The sequence below is a fragment of the Notothenia rossii genome (assembly GCF_949606895.1).
Source record: "Notothenia rossii genome assembly, chromosome: 7".
NCBI lineage: Eukaryota > Metazoa > Chordata > Actinopteri > Perciformes > Nototheniidae > Notothenia > Notothenia rossii.
In genome coordinates, this window is record NC_136905.1 from 65,791,042 (window position 1) to 65,809,645 (window position 18,604).

An 18,604-nucleotide genomic window follows, 5' to 3' on the forward strand; every position below is an offset into this window, starting at 1 on the left:
AAAACGTGCATTTATCTAACATAAATTTTTTTTCTAAAATCCTATGGAGAAATCTCATTGCTGTTTTGTTGAGGGAACCCATGCGCAGCTTACTTCCTGGTTTTAGGACGCGTCTCTCGTCTCCTCTTCACACACCACACTTTTCGCGGCACACGTACTTACAGCCAATCAGCTCTGAATGATGTGAGATGACCTATGGTGGGGATGGCATTATGTTTTTGCCACACACATTAAATAGGAGAATACTCTGAGCATGCGCAGTGTTTATATTCACCGTTCACTTAGACAGGGAGAGGGAGGGGCATGATCGGGTTTTTTCCCACATGGCTCTAAACAGCTCAATAGGCACACACTGTAGACACTAATTAGAAGAACACAGACTAAAACAGCAATGTACAGACGAATCAGATGATTAAACATGATCTTAAAATATTTTTTATATTTTTTTTAATTTATTTGTAGCATTTTTTTGTAATTATTTTTAATACTTTCTGTTTTAAATCGCCACTGAATGTTTCCCCTGGCGGCTGCCTATGACATCTTTCCACATGCATTGTCTGGAGAAGTAACACGCAACACATGATTACCTTCACACATTTGAGTTAAAGTCCCTTATTTGGGGATTTGGAAGACAGTTGTTCATGTTTAGTCATATTTCTGGACCGTTTTAGACCATGGCAAACATGTATGAATTTTGTAAATAGGTGTAGTTGCCCCTTTAAAATAAACTACACACACCTCAAAATGCATACATGTTTTTCATGGTTGACTTGCTAGCATGTTTGTACACACATGATGAAAGTATAATCCGGATTTCCAAAACACAGGCAGCTTTTAATCGCTTAAATGGATTTGTCTTCTACCCAATTCCCCCAGTTGTTTGCTTTGTTATGGTAATGCTTCAAATCCGTTAAGAAATCCCAGCAGGAACTCCACACCCTCTGTAGAAAAACAAAGAAGGGTTGAAAACATAAAGCTAAACTCCCAAATCCAAACAAACAATTGAAAGATGGTTGTTAACTTTGTTTTCATCCTAATGTCTGTCGCTGCAGAGTGGGAAGCTGCCAAGAATGCCGAGCCCGTCAAGGAAGTAATAATTCAGCCAACCAGCGTTGAGACTCCAGCGGTGTCTAACACACACACTGAGAGCTACAGCCAGCAGGTCACCATGATGCCTGTACAGGTACTAAACACACTCTCTATCTGTGGATGAATGTGATCAGTTTTGTACATTTTCTCCAAAAATCTGTTTGTAAAAAGAGTTTATAGGTTTTATTGCAGATTGTATGTCCAAACTTTCTATTTTATTGGATGATAATGGAGACGGTGCATCTTTATTTGCATGAAGTGTTACCATGTTGATAGAGGCTTTTGCAGCTACTCATCACGTCATTGACTTATTCACATTCTCTTGTAACCCTCTCTTTCAGCTCCCAGTGGCCCAGCCTGTTCCCAGTGCTGTGGGTTTGGTGCCTCCTAACTTCCCTGTCAGTATGGGTATCCCCCCCCCTGGCTACGGGCCTCCACCACCCTTCATCAGGGCCGGCTTCAATGCCTCGCAGCCTCCGCCAGGTAAATAATGCAAATGCTTATATAAAGAATACACATCAGACTTACAGGAATTCAAAGCTAACAATAAACATGTTCTGCTTTGCAGGTTTTATGCAGGCAGCACAGACCGCAGCCATGAATGCCGCAGCTAATGGTGAGTATTTACGACATGATACACTAATATAATATTTCATATTGTATGTTAACAATTGAAATGTCATTTCAAGGCTTAGCATTTAAATGTATTAGTTTGGATTACATGTTTTTGTTCCTGTTCTCGTCTATAGCTCTGGTGCAGCCTTCAGTGCTAAACAGCCAAGATGCTGTCAAGGATTCTCCGTTCAGTGCCATGATTCCTCCGGCCGGCTTCATGGCCTCTATGTTCCACCAAGTCCAGCAAGCAAATAATGAAAAACCATTGCAGTCTGCAGACGGTATGGATGCTGCAGCAGAGCTTACGCTGCAAGGTGAGCAGATGCTAATGTGTAGAGATTCAAATCTGGTGGACACTTTGAGTGTTTTTATAAGCAGCCCTAAAAGGTATTTGTGTTTATCCAAAGAGAATCGTAACAATAATTTCTGTCATTGTGATTTGTCCCTAGGCATGCAGAACGCAGTGCGCAGTGGGATGGGTCTCCTTGGCATGCACCCCACAGCCTCCCTCGGCCACCAGCTGCACCAGTCTGCTCTGACTGGCCAGAGGATGCCTGGCCTGCTGCCTCTGGATGTTCGACCCAACATCCTCCAGCCCGGGGCGGCAGCCCGCTTCCCACTCCTCATGCAGCAGGGGCCCATCCAGCAGGTTGCTGGCCTGCTCGAGAGTTCCCTCCAGGCTCAAGCCCGTGCCAGGGTCCCCTTCTCTCAGCTGGACCCCTTCAACAGGGTCCCAAACCTCGCCAATGAAAGTGTGTCCAAGCCAGAAGACGAGTCTTCCTCTGGAGCTGATGAGGGCAAAGACCAGGACTACCGATTCCCTCCAATGGAGAAGCCGAGCACAGGCCTGCTGAGGACCCCTCCACCAGACCATAGGGAAGCCCTTGGAGGTGGCAGGCCTCCCTTGCTCCAGACCCCAGGGGCTCAGCCAGGTAGAAGCAGCCTGGTGGGACGATTGCAGGCTCTCGCAGGCTTCACCCCTGATAACCGCTGGAACCAGACCAGAGGGGACTTTGATGAACGAGATAGCATGCGAGCAGGCCTCCAGGCCCCAAGCCCTGCAAAAGGCTTCCAGGAGGAGCGGCCCCCATCTGGGCAGAACTTCCCCAATCGATTTGAAAGCCGTCCTGGGACAGCAGTGGGAGCAGCAGGGGGAGCCGCAGGTGTTTCAGGCAATGCTGTAGCTGTTGGGGGGCCGCAGGCCTGGAACCGCAGTAGCAGTAGTAGCAATAGTAGTAGTAGTGGTGCTGCTGCTGCTGCTGTTGCTACAGCACCTTTTGACAGCGAACAACATCAAGACCTAGATGAGCGAAGACGCCCGTGGGACAGGCAGAGAGACAGAGATGAAAGAGAAAGAGAGAGAGATTTTGACTTCAGGAGGGAGATGAACGGCAACCGCCACAGCCGAGAGAGAGAGCGGGACCGAGAGAGGGACAGGGACAGGGAGCGAGGCAGAGACAGAGACCGCAACAGAGAGCCTGAGCGTGACAGAGAGCGCGACAAGGAGAGAGAGCGTGAGAGGGATCGTGATCGTGGGGGGTGGACGCCTCTCCTCCCTCTGCCCACACCTCTGCTTCCAACTCCAACGCTCAATCCCAATCTGACCCTGAACCAAGGCAAACTGCTGGCACCGCTTAAATTGAACCCCCAGATTCAGTCACGGTTCCAGTCCCCGCTCCTGCCTCAAGCTCATGCCAAACCCTCTCTGTTGGGTCTGCCTCCATCAGAGGTTCAGATTAAGTCTCCACCTCCTTCCGAGAGCCAAGCAGCTGTGCCAGAGTCAGAAAGCCCGGCTCTGTCTGAGACACCGAAGGCCCACTCCCCACCCCCAGCCCAATCACCTGACTGCTCACCTGACAACAAAGATCAGAGCCCATTAGCTGAGTCTCACAGCCAGGCCAAGTCTTCACCACAACATGAGACTCCTCCACAAACAGAATCACCATCCCTATCCCCGGCCCAGTCCCCTGAAAAGACCCCTGCTCAGTCCCCGGCTCAAGCTGCCAGCCTGTCCCCGGCCCCATCCCCAGCACTGTCCCCGGCCCCATCCCCCGCACTGTCCCCAGACCAGTCGCCCTTCAAAACCACTGCTTCCCCAGACACTGAGACCCCAAGCCAAGCTTCGCCGCTGATTGAGGCCTCTTCCCAGGACTCACCTGTGGCCTTCACACAAGCCGTCAGCCCTCCTGAAGAGACTCCCTCTCTGGAAGAGCAGGAAAGCCCACAGAAAGACGAGGAGGAGGAGGAGGAGGAGTCACAAGAGAGAGCCTCCTCCCCCCAACCCCAGTGGGTCAACGGAGCTGGGATGGACAATAGTACAGGGGCCGAATCTACACCCGAGGCCTCTCCCGAGCCCACCGAAGAACCCTCTCCCGACTCTGCGCTCCCTGAGAGCGATCCGGAGCGGCTCGCCTCTCCTGAGGACGTAGACAATGAACAGAGTGAGCCCATGGAGGAAGCTGCGAGTCAGCCAGTGGTAGACACTGTCACAGACACTGAGGGGACATAATCATCACTCAGTAGGTAAAAGATCATTTTGTAAAGTTGTCTCTTCTTCTCTGTACTCATGTCAGCAAACCACCACACGGGACATGGCGAATACTGACTCATGTCAGTTGCTGTCTTATAACCAATAACAAATGATTTTATCTCTCACAAATACCAGTGTAATTAAATAGATGGCTCATTAGCTGATTTACCGATAGACCATTTTTCTTTGTGTTTTTATTTCCTTTTTTAAGTTGTAATGCAACCCCACACGTTTTAATGAATCTTAGCTTGGCGAGTTTTATTGAATTGCCTACCAAACTGTTTCAATTGTATATGGGGGAAATTGCGCTTTGACCTTCCTATGGAAGAAAGTTAAACATCCTGGCTGAACGGAACGAATACACACAATACTTGAAAAAGGCAGTTGCTGGCCCATTTTCTATCTCCTCTTCTTTTTAAAATGCTGCTGCAAAGTTTTCAGTGAATGCTTTTGTGGTGTCCTACAATGCTTTCTGTTTCCACGCAGAAAAAAATAGCTTGCATACAGCGAGACAAGTACAGATGCTTATAATTGGCAAAAATGAACATTATTTAAGTTGAAAATGTTGTATCCCCAAAATAAATGTCTGTAATTTGTTTCCAATTATACATTGAACACATACAGGAAATAACATGCCGGGGGGAGAAAAGGAACAGAGGCATGTTCTCATGTTGGGTGCATATTGTTTTAGTTTGAAATAAACATACTTTGTCTGTTTTTAAAAGAAAAGAACATGCTTTAGGACTGTTTTCTGACCCAGGACCAGTGGAAACTCAGACTGCTTTACAGACTCTAACACACTCAAGTTGCTTCTATACCATCCATCCAGAGCACTTTGTTGGATGCAACCGTGGGACTTGTAGTTTTTTTAGTTTCTGATGAATTCTGTTTCCTAAGCTTTTGCTGGGTGACTGTTGAGGATGGGATTGTGCCTTTTTTTGAATGGATTTGTCGATCATGATGCTACCCAACACTACTGTGCGATGTACCCCAGACTCAGTTTCAGACCGCTCTATGAACACAATTCTACCTGCACAGAATTGACTGGCCTACCGTTTGAATGGTAGCTGGGGCGCTTTGTACAGCACTCACCTAGAGAACACGTCTCAAACATACTCCATCGTTCTGTGCATGCAGGCCTGTAGCCATGTTTTAACATCTCTCTTTTGTCATTTCATACTTGTAGTGCTTTTCTGTTGAGACATACTACTAGAAATCCATAGTCTGCTCTCAAACCAAATGTCTACTACCGGAGTTGTGATGTTGAATAAAAGTTGACGGTGCATCGGATTTGTACCCCTCTTGTCGTGAATCCTGCCCCAGAATGATCAGATGACTTCTCCCACACACAATCAAATATGAGTAGTTTTAACCAAAGGAAATGTATATAGATCATGTGACATGCATATCTACTATGATACTTTTTGTATGGAATATAAATCACCCAAATTGTAGGCACTGACTTCACTAGATGTCTTTTTTAGGTCACTTACTCTAAGGCAAGCGTAATTGGAAAGAAAACTTGAACTCCCTTGAGATCTGAGATGCTGAACAAAGGCCATTTCCACACTGTCAAGACACTGCAGTGTATTGTTTCCCCTCACCTAGCAATAAAGGTGTAGATGACAACCACATGCCCTCATACTAAAGTATAGTTTATATTCACAATAATAAAGGACTTGTGAATGATTAAAATAGGAAGAACAAGGTGCAGAAAAAGAAAGGAAGCCTGAAAGACTTCTCAGACACCTTCCCAATGTAATCGACAATGACATTATCTTATTAAAAAGATGGCAAAGAACACAGCACAGGAAATATCTAAACAAAAGCAAGTATAAAGACACGATAAGAATAAAACAAAAAACGATCTACCAACTGAAGCCAAGCTAAGGGCAAACAAGGGACAGTTCCTATATAAGAAAAAAAAAAAACATAGCTGCCATCTGGCACAACAGAACAAAAGGGTAAGGAGGGGATAAACAAATGAGGTTGATGTGGAGGAAGTAGGATATGCCTTTCCCTACTCCCCTCCACACCCTGCACTGCCAGAGCCCTGGCTGCTACAGCTGGAGAAAGTGCTGACACAGCACATGCTAGCACCGGGCCCCTCTTATTATTCCTTTATGGCCCTGCTAGTGTCAGAATACTCAAACTAGAGGATTAATTTAAACGCTGTTGCCGCTTCAGCACTTTCATTCTTATGGGGGGGGGGGGAACTAGGAGAAAGGCAGATCATTGTGCTGCATAATCGTCCGCCAATTACACCCGAGTTTAGCCTGCTAATCCAGACGTGAATACACAGAAATAAATGTGTCATAGTTTGGCTCTGGATTTAGCATCTAGAGACCTGTAGAGGATAAAGTCGAGATCTAGCAGACTGTTGTGTTTCTCCTAGTGTAACTCGATCTATACATTTCCACCTGGCTCCCGAAGGCCCGGGCAGACAGCCAGGTCGAGCCCCCTGCTGACCCCCCTGCAGAAAGATGTGACGCTGAGCATCAACCACTATCTGCCCAGAAACAGATATACATTCACACAGCAGTTGGCAAGCCCTCCCTTGGCCAGCAATAACAAATAAATCCTCTCTGTGGAGGCGCAGCATCCTTCAGTTATTTATCTGTGGTGAAATAAAGAGCATGTTTGCTAAAGTGGATCATGATCTGTTAATGTTATTATAGCCAGTATAACCAACAGGGACAGCCGTGACTCACTCAGCCATTTGCACATCACTCCCATGTTATTCTCCATATAATCCCAGAGCCAACCCCATGGGAACAATGCACAGTGGGCCTGACCTTAGATCAGCATTACGGCTAATGAGTGCCCCCCAACTATAATGGACTGGAATAATAATACATTGCTAATGCATGGCCATGTGGTAGTGCTTATGTGTGCTTGCTCATACACAGAGGTTCCCGGCTGTGAGGAAGTCAATTAGACAAAAGTTAAGATTTATCTTGTAAATAAGTTTAAATATGACCTGGGGAAGTCATAACAGTCTGATAATGCCTGAAAATGTTCAACGTCAAGGCCTGATTTACTCCAAATGGTGCGTTTCAATTAGTTTTAAAAGAAATGAAAGACTAGTGGTGCATTTCCACCACTTATATTGTCCTCCTGTTGCTGATAAAAGGCACAAAGTCTGTGCATGTGCCGCGTCAGTTCCACAGCTGACCATTTGGGGGCAGTGTGGTACTGCAGCTTCCCCCCTCATTACAGCAGACAGAGGACTGTTGCTCTGAGCAGACTGGGTTTCTTGAAGTGCGACAGCTCAAAATCTGCAGTGCTCACCTCTCTTACCTTCTGTGCTTCACTCTCAGGGAGACCAATAAAATTCCACCAGTGCCATGGAGGGGTATATCTACACATGAAATTCCCTCCTTTGAAAACAGGCTCAGCGTTAAGATAAGGGTGTAGAAAATTGCCGAATCTTCACGGTGCCACTGTGCTGAAATTGATACCTCCTTCCATACCTTTTTTCAAATCGATACAGGCGCGCTTTGATAAATACAAAGAGGTGCTTTTAGTGTGAGACTTGGCCAGTTTCTTCTGCTTCTCAGTTGCTGCATTCTTTAATTGATTAAAGCTATTGATTAGGGCTCCAAAAGCCTCTAGACCAAAATCAGCCTCCATCTATCAGCCATGGCCAGATATCATATTTGAGTCTGTGCCAAGCGGAGGGCGTTAGCGTGGCTGCTGACACGAATAAATGGGCATGAGAGATTCAGAGCTAGAGCAAAAAAACAGAGACATCTATCTTCCGTCCACCTGGTTATGCAGAAGAGGAATCCCCTATCTCTGCTCGCTCTCCACAGCCACAGTAATTACTCACCACTGTGGGAGCGTACGGTTCTTCTGCATTCAGAAAGCCAGTCTGCCCGGCTCCCCGTTATCAGAGCCAGCAGGCTTTAACGGACTGGGTCGAGGCGTCTAAAGTTCCCCACACCTCGGGGGCAAATTGGCTGAGAGAGGCAGCAAGTTCATGGGGATCAGGGGCTTGCTTAGGGGTCCTGCAGCAGGGACCCACCAACATCTTCACGTTCTCACTCTCTTTTTAAGTCCCATTAGGAATTTTAATCCATGCTGCCAAAGGGGGATTTTTTTTTTTAAATTAGAGAAGGAAAGAAATCACACCGCAGAAAGATGAGAGGCCGATGCTGTTGCCATTATGGCCTTCCTCAAACAGACAGAAAATACTGCGAATAAATACGTGACAGGTACAATCATGTTTCAATGAGTCATTTAAACGATTTTGGTTGGGACATCCAACAACTGTTGGATGGATGAAATGACATTGGTATATTCATGGTCCACAGAGGATGGATTCTTAAGACTTAGGTGATCACTAATTATTCGTCTAGCACAAATGGACCTCGTGATGGGGCTATAAGATGAGTCAACGTCTCCCAAAAGTCACAAGGATTAATCCTCTGGGGACCATGAACGCCTGTACAACATTTCACAGTAATATATCTAATAGATGTTATGGTATTTCAAAGTGTTTGACACCAATCGACTGAAAGACTTCCCATACCTAGAGCAGTGATTCTCCCATTGGTTGAAAATAAACGTGTATTTCTAGCCAGCTCATTGTTATATGTTTTTCCCACGACACACAACATCCGATTAGTCACTCATCCCATTGACATAACCATCCTCTCGTAGATAAAGTAAGTACAACTGCAGCACAAGTCCTGTCAACACTTCAGTCCTTTTGATTTTGGTTGCCAAAGACCTTTATTTGAACCACCATATGGCCAGTTAGTACTTCACCATGAATTATAAACATGGACGTGTTAGCTTAGCATGTGTGTTGATGTTTCTTTCTTTAGGCTCCCCAGTGATAGGCAAAAGGTTCATCCAATACAAACTCATTTCCAGCTTGTTGATTGTTCTCCTCTTCAGAGTGAGTGCCGCTCCACTTTAGTTTTTTAAAGTAGCAATATGTCTCGTATTTCACCTCAACGTTCATGAGTACTTTTCATTTCAACTTCTCTCTGGCGATTTGTTAGCAAGTATTTTCTTCTTTTTCCCCCCCGTCAAGCCAGGAGCAGAATGAGAGAAGGACTGTGTTTGCCAAATCAGTGTGTGTTTGCATACTGAGAAGGTGTGTGTGTGTTATCAGGGGTCTACAAGCTTGTCACTGAATACCTTTTTTCCTACACAAATATGTGCGTGTTTTATTGGCAGTGGTGCCACATTTGTAACTATAATTAAACCCATTTGCGGGAATTTGGTTTGCACAGGCAGAGACATTACACTCCCGTTTTACAATCAATGTCTGTTGTCTATGTTAACGCTGTTAGTCCCTAATCTTCTGTTAGTGGCACCAGTGTCAGTAAACATACATCATCTGTTTACATGTGACTGTCTGCTCTGTTGGCGCCCCTGCTTCTCCTCTCAAACAGTCTGCCGCTCATCCTGGGTGCACTGTGGGGTCATAAGAGGTTAAAGGTCAAACAGACACAGGGAGGAGTCTGGGGAGAAAATGCAGGAGAGGGTAGTCAAAGAGATGAAAATGAGCTACAAACACCTTTTTTTCATGATTTTCAGAGGCATGGTTCACGGCAGGCGGAGTGTTGTGTGTAATGTGGGTGACAGGGGAGCTTATTAAATCTGCCAACACAAAGACAAGGATATGTGTGTGTTTGGGGGGGGGGGGGGGGTAGCTGAGATGCTGAGCAAGCTGGGTGAGCGTTTGATAGCTCAGCACTTTGCGTCTGAAACATGAAATGTATCAGTAAAGACAGGCAGGTCTCCAGCTGTCAGTCTTGCATCAGTCTCATGCGAGTGGGCACATCATTTAACAATCCTCCCTCTGCATTTACATCACTTTTTATCATTATGTATTTGCATTCCTCTGCAGCTAGATTGAACCTCACACATTCACGTAACAGACATGTTATACCCCCTCTTTGTTCTCATGTGTCGTCTACCTCTGCGTATCTGTCATCATTTGGAAAAGAAGACCTTATAAAAGCTGCCTATTAAAAGGCTGACTCAGGTTCTTCCTGCAGATGTGACACCTGGTTCATCCACCTACACAACAAGCCTCATTGTTTCCGTGAAGTGTGTGTGTGTGTCTACCTGCCCACACACATGACTCTTATTTGTTCGCCCCTGCTCTTGTTGTTTGTTAGCATGGTGCTAGCTGGTAATCAGCCCTGAAGGCCCCCGCCGTACTCTGCATGTTTGTTTACGCTGGCAAGAAGCAGCAAAGTACCTCCTGGGAGTCGGAGGCGTCACTCAGAAGTGTGCACGAGAGACGGAGCAGACGGTGTCAGATGAAACAAGATAGGAAATTCCTGACTCACCAGAATCACACAGTAGGGAGTGCATGAGGTGGGGGGAAGACGACAGATTTTTAAGGATCAAACCCGGTGGTGTCTGCGCCTGATGTTTTTCAGACGTGTTTATCACTTACATCCATATGGAATCCTATTAGGCGTCTGAAGTAGAGATGGACTGACTTGGGGGCTTTTGAAGGCAGATACTAAAGTTATTTTAAATAAAGCCACCAGACTTTTAGGCCAATATTACACAACATCTCCTTTAAGCCTACTTGTGTCTGATCAATCTGTGGATTTTATTTACACAGATTTTGAGATGTGTTTGTGAGTAAGGTGAATGGAATTTGTGGCACTCTCAGAATTGAATTGCTGGGGGGGGGCTTCAGGGCTCTGCAGAATAAGTCCAGCATGTCTTCTGCAGTGTATAGGCCATGGCTCATTAGCTTACTAGATATAATTACATTACTTTCTAACTCCTCTTCACTTCCCTGGAGTAAACAAGCATATTGCCTACAGGCAAAGCGCTATTCTGACATTGAAATGATGTACTTCTGACTGGCATACTAACTTATAGGGTGAGCAATGGCAAAATAAATCCATTCTCTAGTTTATAAACCCATCTTTAGGTCAAAACAAGCCAATCTGTGTCTCAGACAGAAGTGAAGTAGACTGTAGCACTGTTGTATCTCTTAGCTGTACCACATCTTAGGTCACTACGGGTGTATTGATTCATACCCAAGGAACATTGGTAACAGTGACATCATGCTGCAATGCTGTAACCTTGGGAATTTAAACAACAACTTGTTGCAAAGTGTTTTTTCTATTGACACGCTGGTATTGATCCTTAAATGTATTGATTGATTGATTTTTCTACCTGTTAGTTCCCTCTCTAAAAGGCGGTGCGATAGTTGTTGGAAAAAAAACAATGAATGCCAAATAATCATTGTTTCAGATCATATTAGATTAAAGGCAAGATAATACTTCCTCATCCTATTTGTTATACTGTGTTATGTTGCAACCCAGTCTCACGGCATTTCGTGACTATAACACGAAATGCCGTGAGACTGGGTTGCATGGTGGTACATCTTAATCCTAATACTGTCACACTTTGCTCTTGTTTCAAGATTCTTTTTCTTATAAAACGTATTCAGTGACCCAGGCCCATCTTCACACTTTGTTCTTTTTTCTTTATTAGAGGAAATGGGCTAAATCTGACAAAGAACACCCGTCATCATACATGTTCTGAATTTGACATTTGTACTTGGACAGCATTACTTTTAGACACTAAGAAATACCCATATATTAAGAGTCTTCGGACAGTTTGTATTTCAAATGTAAAGTTCCCCTTTCTTCATTTTAAGACAGCAGAATTGAGCCAGTGTCCTGCTCAGGAGTAGTTAACCCCACGTTCAAACCCTCCCTCCTGCTGTCCTCCAATCTGTCCAGTGTGTGTGACAGTGTGTGTGTGTCACTTTGTGAATATCACCCACAAGGGTTCCCCTGCCACCCCGCTGATGGGGATTAAACATTCATGATCATGTTTATTAATGACCAGCAGGCATCAGGGATCTCCAGGCTGTCACACACACATAGCAAATACACACACACACACACACACACACACACACACACACACACACACACACACACACACACACACACACACACACACACACACACACACACACACACACACACACACACACACACACACACACACACTTTTCACTCATACACCTACACACAGCCTCTTATATTATCCCACCCACACAGACACCCTTTCTGTTTAATTTGGCAGTTAGCTCTGGAGTGTGTGTGTGTGTGTGTGTGATATGGATCTCCTGGCCTGTTCAAAAGAGAGGGAACATATTTCCTGTCTCTCCGGACCGCCATTTTTGAACCCTCCCAAGGGTGGAAGGATGGACTGGAGGGGAGGACCTCGCTGAGAAACATCTGTGACGGCCGGCCCCAGCAGAGACTGCAGTGTGACAGGGCCTACCGACAGCAGCTGTCACACCAGTGTGTTGGATAGAGAGTGTGTGTGAGTGTGTGTGTCTGTAATCAGGGTTGAGAAGTCCATGACCTAGAGGAGATGTAGGGGAAATACTCTCAGCCTCTTCCTTCCTGTCCCCCTTTGTAATTTTTTTCCTTTAAAGGTCGCCTATTATACTGTTTTTCATCAATATATTATAGATCTCGGATATATAAAAACATGTCTCTGAAATATTTGGCACCAAATACCAAACAGATCATGCATTGTAGCATCCCATAATCCCCTCTGTTTCAGCCCTGTTTCAAAAGTGCTGATTCTGGGTCTGTTACTTTAGATGAAAATAAGGAGCCCCTCCCCACGCCCCTCAGAGATATTTGGTTAAAAAACACAAAGGTGCTCTAGGAGGAGATTCAGGGGATAAGGTGGGGGGGGGTTACCTTGGTTGGTGATTGGCTAATGGTTACACAAGCCAAAAAAACATTATGACATCATAAAGTGGCCAAAACCTGATCAGCTCATTTTCAGACAGGTTTTTATATAAATGGATCAGGACAAAAATTGAGCGAATCTTTTTTCCTGAAACCTTCAGAGTCTCTTTACACAGAGGGGGACACGTGTTGATATATAAAAGACATGAAAAAGTGGATTTTGCAGAATAGGCGACCTTTAAATTCTCATTGAGACATAGTTGTAAATGATCAGGTGGGTAAACAAATAAATTATCATCATAACATTTATATAATACAATTAATTTCATCCCTTTGTCCTCTTTGGATGTAATATAATAAAAACCATACTTGCTTGGCCCTTCATCCTCTGCAAATGAAATGAGTGATGAGCAGAGCTGACGCTGTGATTCCCACCACCTCATCCCATAATGCATCTGTTCTGTCTCCCTACCGTCTCTCCATGGTGGGACTTTTCCACCTCTCCCCTCGTCTTTTCCTCCCCCTATTCTTCCCCTCATTATTCTTTCCCCCTGCTTCCTCTCCTTATCCTTTTTTATCCCTTTGCCTCTCCAGTCTCCATCTTTTTTTTGTTTTACTCTCCAGTGAAGCGCTTCGTGGTCTGGTTAGATTCCCTGGCAACTGAGCCTTCCAATAGGATGGCAGTTTCATAAAACCAAATAAGAATGCATTTTAAAAAATAAGGTTATTTGAGGTTGAGTTTCCTTCATGTCTGAAGAGGCTATAGAGAGCACTGAATTACACTTCAAACTGCAGGAAATTCACCTTAAGTGAATTCACCCTTTTAGAGGAAAATGGCAATTGGTGCTGTTACCTTCTATAATAAGAATATTGACTCGTATAAAACTACCTTCTGTCCTTTTGTGAACTACTCCTAGCACTTACTTACATTTTCTTTGTTGCGTAAAGGTAATTAATTAAAAGCAGAGAGGTTTTAATTAAAATCTACGGCTTTTATTGTGTAAAACATTATATAAATATTATGTCAAACAGTTAGGGACTACTTTCTCTGTTTTTGTTTCATTCTACATGTGTGACTCCATTTGGCAGCCTGAATACATCTGCATAATTGTGTGTTGAATGGTATTTTATTTAATCTGTAATAAAACACAAACAGCTTTTTGCTGCCAACATTTAAATCTTCTGACTTTGAATAATGATGCTTTTTTTCTGCAAAGTGTATGCTAATGACAAAGCAAATGCCAAAAGTAATGACATATCAGGGGAAACATGGAGGAGCTTGAAGTGTGCACTGATGCCAAACAACTGACACAACAAAGAACACTGACTATAATGCAGTACAACTATCCTGCAACAAATGTCAGAATAAAGTGATTTTCAAATGGAAGCTAATCTCAGGACAGGAGCCAGTCGTGACCTTTGCAGGGAAAGCATAGGAGGGTCAGGGGGGGGAAGTGCAGAAGGTTTAAGTCGTTGCTAATAAGTAAGCAGACACTCTGCTCCTCTGCCAATTTAGTCCTCCCCCATCGTCTTCCTCCCCCCACAACCTGAGTGTCTCATGAGACAACAGGGAGAAAATGAGAAACATGAATCTGAGTTTCTGGTCAGATAAAACCATTCTGAGCTGGGATGTGGAGTTAAGTGGGGGAGGTAGGAAAGAGGGGGAGAGTGGTGGAGGCCGAGCAACCGGAAAAGGATAACTCCACCTTATTTTAACGTGGGTCTTACTGCCTAGCTATGTTGCCATGTGAACGGGTAGAAAGTGCGAGAATAAAAACAGGAGATGGACAAAACAACAGAAAAATGTCATAATCAACATTAGCTTCCATCATCCTGAAGAGTAACCAATGTAACCAATATCACATTTTAATGAATGGTTTGAGGTTTGTATCACATAGGAAATGGGTTTGTATGTTTTTAAGGTTTAATAATAGTCTAATACATCTGAAGTTGCCAGGGTTTATATTCCAAAGGGTACTAATCTTTTGTTTTCAAACAGGGCAAAGATAAAGTCCCAAAATAACCATCATTGGCATCTAGATGACCAGACCAGTTTGTATCAGAGCTGTTAAAAACTATTGCTACTCACTGGTTAGATTAATCCTGTTGTGCATTATTCAATTGACTCAGTGTTATCTATGCCAACATGTTCACATGGAGCACTGGAGTCCCATCACTGGTAAATCCCCATCTGTTTAACTAACAAGAATCAGACCTAGAGCAGCTGCACTGCCACAAATGATTTATTGATACAAGTCAAACGCAATAAGTCAATGGAAAAAAAACATGTGAAAGAATAGTTATTAGTTCACAACAAAAGCAGGTCAAGGCTGGAAACCTAAATAGAAAGAGAAAGTTGGATTAACTTGCTATCTGGCTCCAGGGCATAACTAATGACATGTTTGAGCCCATGTTACTTCCACTCTTTGTACAGTTTAAGCTTGTATTCACCATTGAACTAGCCTTTACTGTGTAGTAGAAGTATGTAAAAGAAAAATACAGAAGTAAAAAAAACAAGCCATTTTCTAACTGCTTGACATAAGCCTGTAGCTTTCAGGCCTCTTTATGTTCTGGTCCCTGCAGCAGTTGCCCATGTTGGGAACATCAGTACGAGCTTAAATGCTTTCTACGACCTCCCAAATCACCAGACCCAAACAACATTAAACCTGTTTAGAATGGGGAGACTTTGAGCCCTTCCTTCTTACGGAAAGCTGCAATATCCTGTTACCCACAGTTCTGGATTTGTACCGCAGCCGCACAAGACGGCGTAAAGCTTCTTTGAAGGGGGTGGTGCTTCACTTTTTCTCATATACTATTTAGTTTTTGGTTATTTTGTCCATGCAAACACACAATCCCATTTGTCTCCTGGGTCATATTCTGTGCCCTTTCTATGAAGAGGTTACCTCTATACACACACTGTTGCCAAATTGAACACATACGCATGCCTGCACACAGAAACACACAGGAGAACTAATCCGATTTCACAGCCCAAATGAAAATTCTCACATCCATGCACACATCCATTAGCTATTATTAGCTAAATAGGCTAATCGGTAAACACACACATACACCCCCCACTAACACGCACAAAGAGCTGCTGTAATAAACACAAATACCAGGGGAGACCTCCTGCTGCAAATTGGAAAACGTGTTGAGTGCTTTTTCTTTTTGTTCACAGCTCCCCAAGGTAAATTCACAGTCCAAGAAGTGTGCCTTTTGAAATAGACCTTAATAGCTTAATATTAATCTCATAAAAACTCATTTCAAACAAAATACAAGGATAGCTATTGGAAGCTTCAGACACTCTAGTGACAGAGTCGTTAATGCTAGCATAAACAAAGCTAGCATCCAGGACTGGCTTCCTGTACAACACAGTTAATTGTCATGAACCTTAACCTTACAAACTAATAAAGTTAGCAAATGATGTCCTTTGGAAGTAATGTTTGGTCCCAGTAAGACATGCTAACTATTTTAAAGCGTTACACAGTTTCATCCTACTTTTGTTTTCTCCAAAGGCTTCTCTGTTGCACTGTGTGGAAAACCAAAAAGCTTGAAACACCTGCCATAATAACTGAAGGTTATCCCCAAGGAGACATAAAAAAAACGCCTAACGGACTAAAACGCAGACAAAAGCGTGGAAATGTAAGCCCCTAATGGCACACAAACTAATGCATTGTAGCCAAGCACGCCTCCACGGGGCCTGTAAACAAACCAGTCCAGACAGTTTAGGGAGGAAGTGTCAGCTTTCAGCTCCAGGTCGTTCATTTTCCTACTTTGTTTAAAACCTGAGCAGCCAGACAGACAACCGCCTCGCTTCTTGGGTCTGTTTCTCTGCATCCTAGATGATGATTTTGTGGGAAAGACTCAGGAGCAGCGGGAGTGTTTCTAATTAAGCAAGTGAAATGAGCAGATTTTAACAAGATCATTTTAACAACCCTGTGCTATGCTCCCTTCACATGGGTGTGAAAGTGTTTCTCAGCGGGGAGCGAGGAGGTAATGGCTGTGGGAACCTTACCATATAGCGTACCGGCTCAGGGACCACTGCAGTCCTAATGGAGCCCATTCGTTTCTAACACCTTTGATATTATGCTAGGAAGCCACAAAGGCCAGCGTTATCCCAATCATAGCTACATTAAGAGGTGACAAAGTTATTGTGAGGTTGCGTGTTGCAATTAAAGAATGCAATTAACACATTTGTCAAACTATGCTTTCACCTTTCTGCTGCAAGTTGTTTGTGTCTGAATTATATGGCTTATTTTCGGTGTCCATTATTGAATTAGAATGAGCTGAATTTAGCTTCAGCACAGCCCAATACAAATCTCATTACACTTCAGAGTGAATGATTGCATTTGGATCATTGGAATCCGCCGCTGCCTTTCCTTTGACCCAATGGAGCTTTTGATTGTCAACGTACGTTTGTTGCCCTGTAATAAGTTATTCTCGTTTGACTCCGTTTTAGCTTATGTTAACTTAATTAAGCGTCCCTTTATTTGCTCTGGATTCCCCTCCGCTGGCCTCTGGCTAGGGTTGCACTCATTCGACCAGGAGTAAAGAGATTTGAAGCAGCTTAAATTGTCACGCCAGCCCACAGCTACAGACTGCTTCCTTATTCTCTTTCTGTGAGTCTATAAAAGACAAGGCTTGTCCAGTCCTGATCTTCCTTTCTTAAAGTAATCTTCCCACAGTCTCTCAATCATTTATATCCTTTCCTATCTCATGTTGTACATCACATGCTCTGTCATTGTCAATTCTGGCCTACTTTTGGTAATAGAAGATGTAGAAAAACGGGCACATGTTTGTATTTTCTTTGGTTGCATATTCAGTTAGAGGTCTGTGCGTCGGTGAGCTGTCCATCATCCGTCCATTAGTAATATTTTTCCTTTCTATCTTTGGACATGGTACTGTACCACTGTATGCCAGCTTTGACACGGCCTGATGGGAAGACAAAAATGTTTTTTTTTAGGATAAGCGATGTTGTCAGTCCCTGCTGAGTCACTCACCCTAAAAGCTAGAGAGAGAATCCAGGCAGCCTGATGTTTTTGAGCTAATGTAGGTGGGCAATTTCACCTCAGAGGAGTTGGTAAATGGTAGAAATTCAGGCAGATAAGACTTCGGGGCTCACAGGGATCTGTTGTTAGTTGAGTTTTCTCTGTGTAGTACTTTAGCCTTAAGGGTTTTGGTAAAACTATTGAACAGATTTCACACAACAGATGCTCTTATGTATCCACAGAGTATCCGGGCTAGCAAGTATTGGGTTATTCCTTAAACTGGATTGACTTTATGGTTAGTGAACATTGTCATACAGTGGCGTGTTGGTTGGCCCAACACATAAAAAATAAGTTGTGCTAAAATAAATGCATATCCAGTTTCCTGTACTGCATAAAACGTGATAAAAGAGTAAAAGGGAATAAAAACATTGCCTGATTTTTATTCATTCATTATTGTTGGTGATTTTCAGACGATATAAAATGTCAAATTGCAACTCAGAAATGTTTCTTGGAAGATGATGTGGAACAGTGTCACTATTAGGCAGCAGTCAAACTAGTTTTCACATTATTCTCTCCATTTTTTATTATTTTCCATCACAGGCTAGGAACTACTGCTTGACAGTGTATTGTTGTGTGTTACACACAAAGTGTTAATTAATGCTGCACAATGT

The 18,604-nt window shown here is 43.8% G+C and overlaps 2 protein-coding genes across 3 annotated transcripts in view; both read left to right on the forward strand.

The window, feature by feature from the left end:
- The window catches only part of scaf8 (SR-related CTD-associated factor 8), a 30,570-nt gene extending 25,046 nt beyond the window's left edge, over nucleotides 1–5,524 (forward strand). For both annotated transcript variants that reach the window (XM_079694427.1, XM_079694428.1), the window contains exons 16-20: nucleotides 1,053–1,183; nucleotides 1,431–1,572; nucleotides 1,658–1,705; nucleotides 1,839–2,018; nucleotides 2,154–5,524. In XM_079694427.1, the coding sequence (XP_079550553.1) occupies nucleotides 1,053–1,183; nucleotides 1,431–1,572; nucleotides 1,658–1,705; nucleotides 1,839–2,018; nucleotides 2,154–4,213 (2,561 nt within the window). In that variant the 3' untranslated portion in view covers nucleotides 4,214–5,524. The remainder of the gene's footprint in view (nucleotides 1–1,052; nucleotides 1,184–1,430; nucleotides 1,573–1,657; nucleotides 1,706–1,838; nucleotides 2,019–2,153) is intronic.
- tiam2a (TIAM Rac1 associated GEF 2a) overlaps nucleotides 4,193–18,604 on the forward strand; it is an 87,088-nt gene continuing 72,676 nt past the window's right edge. Inside the window, exon 1 of the mRNA XM_079694421.1 lies at nucleotides 4,193–4,227. The gene's annotated coding sequence lies outside the window, so the exon portion shown is untranslated. The remainder of the gene's footprint in view (nucleotides 4,228–18,604) is intronic.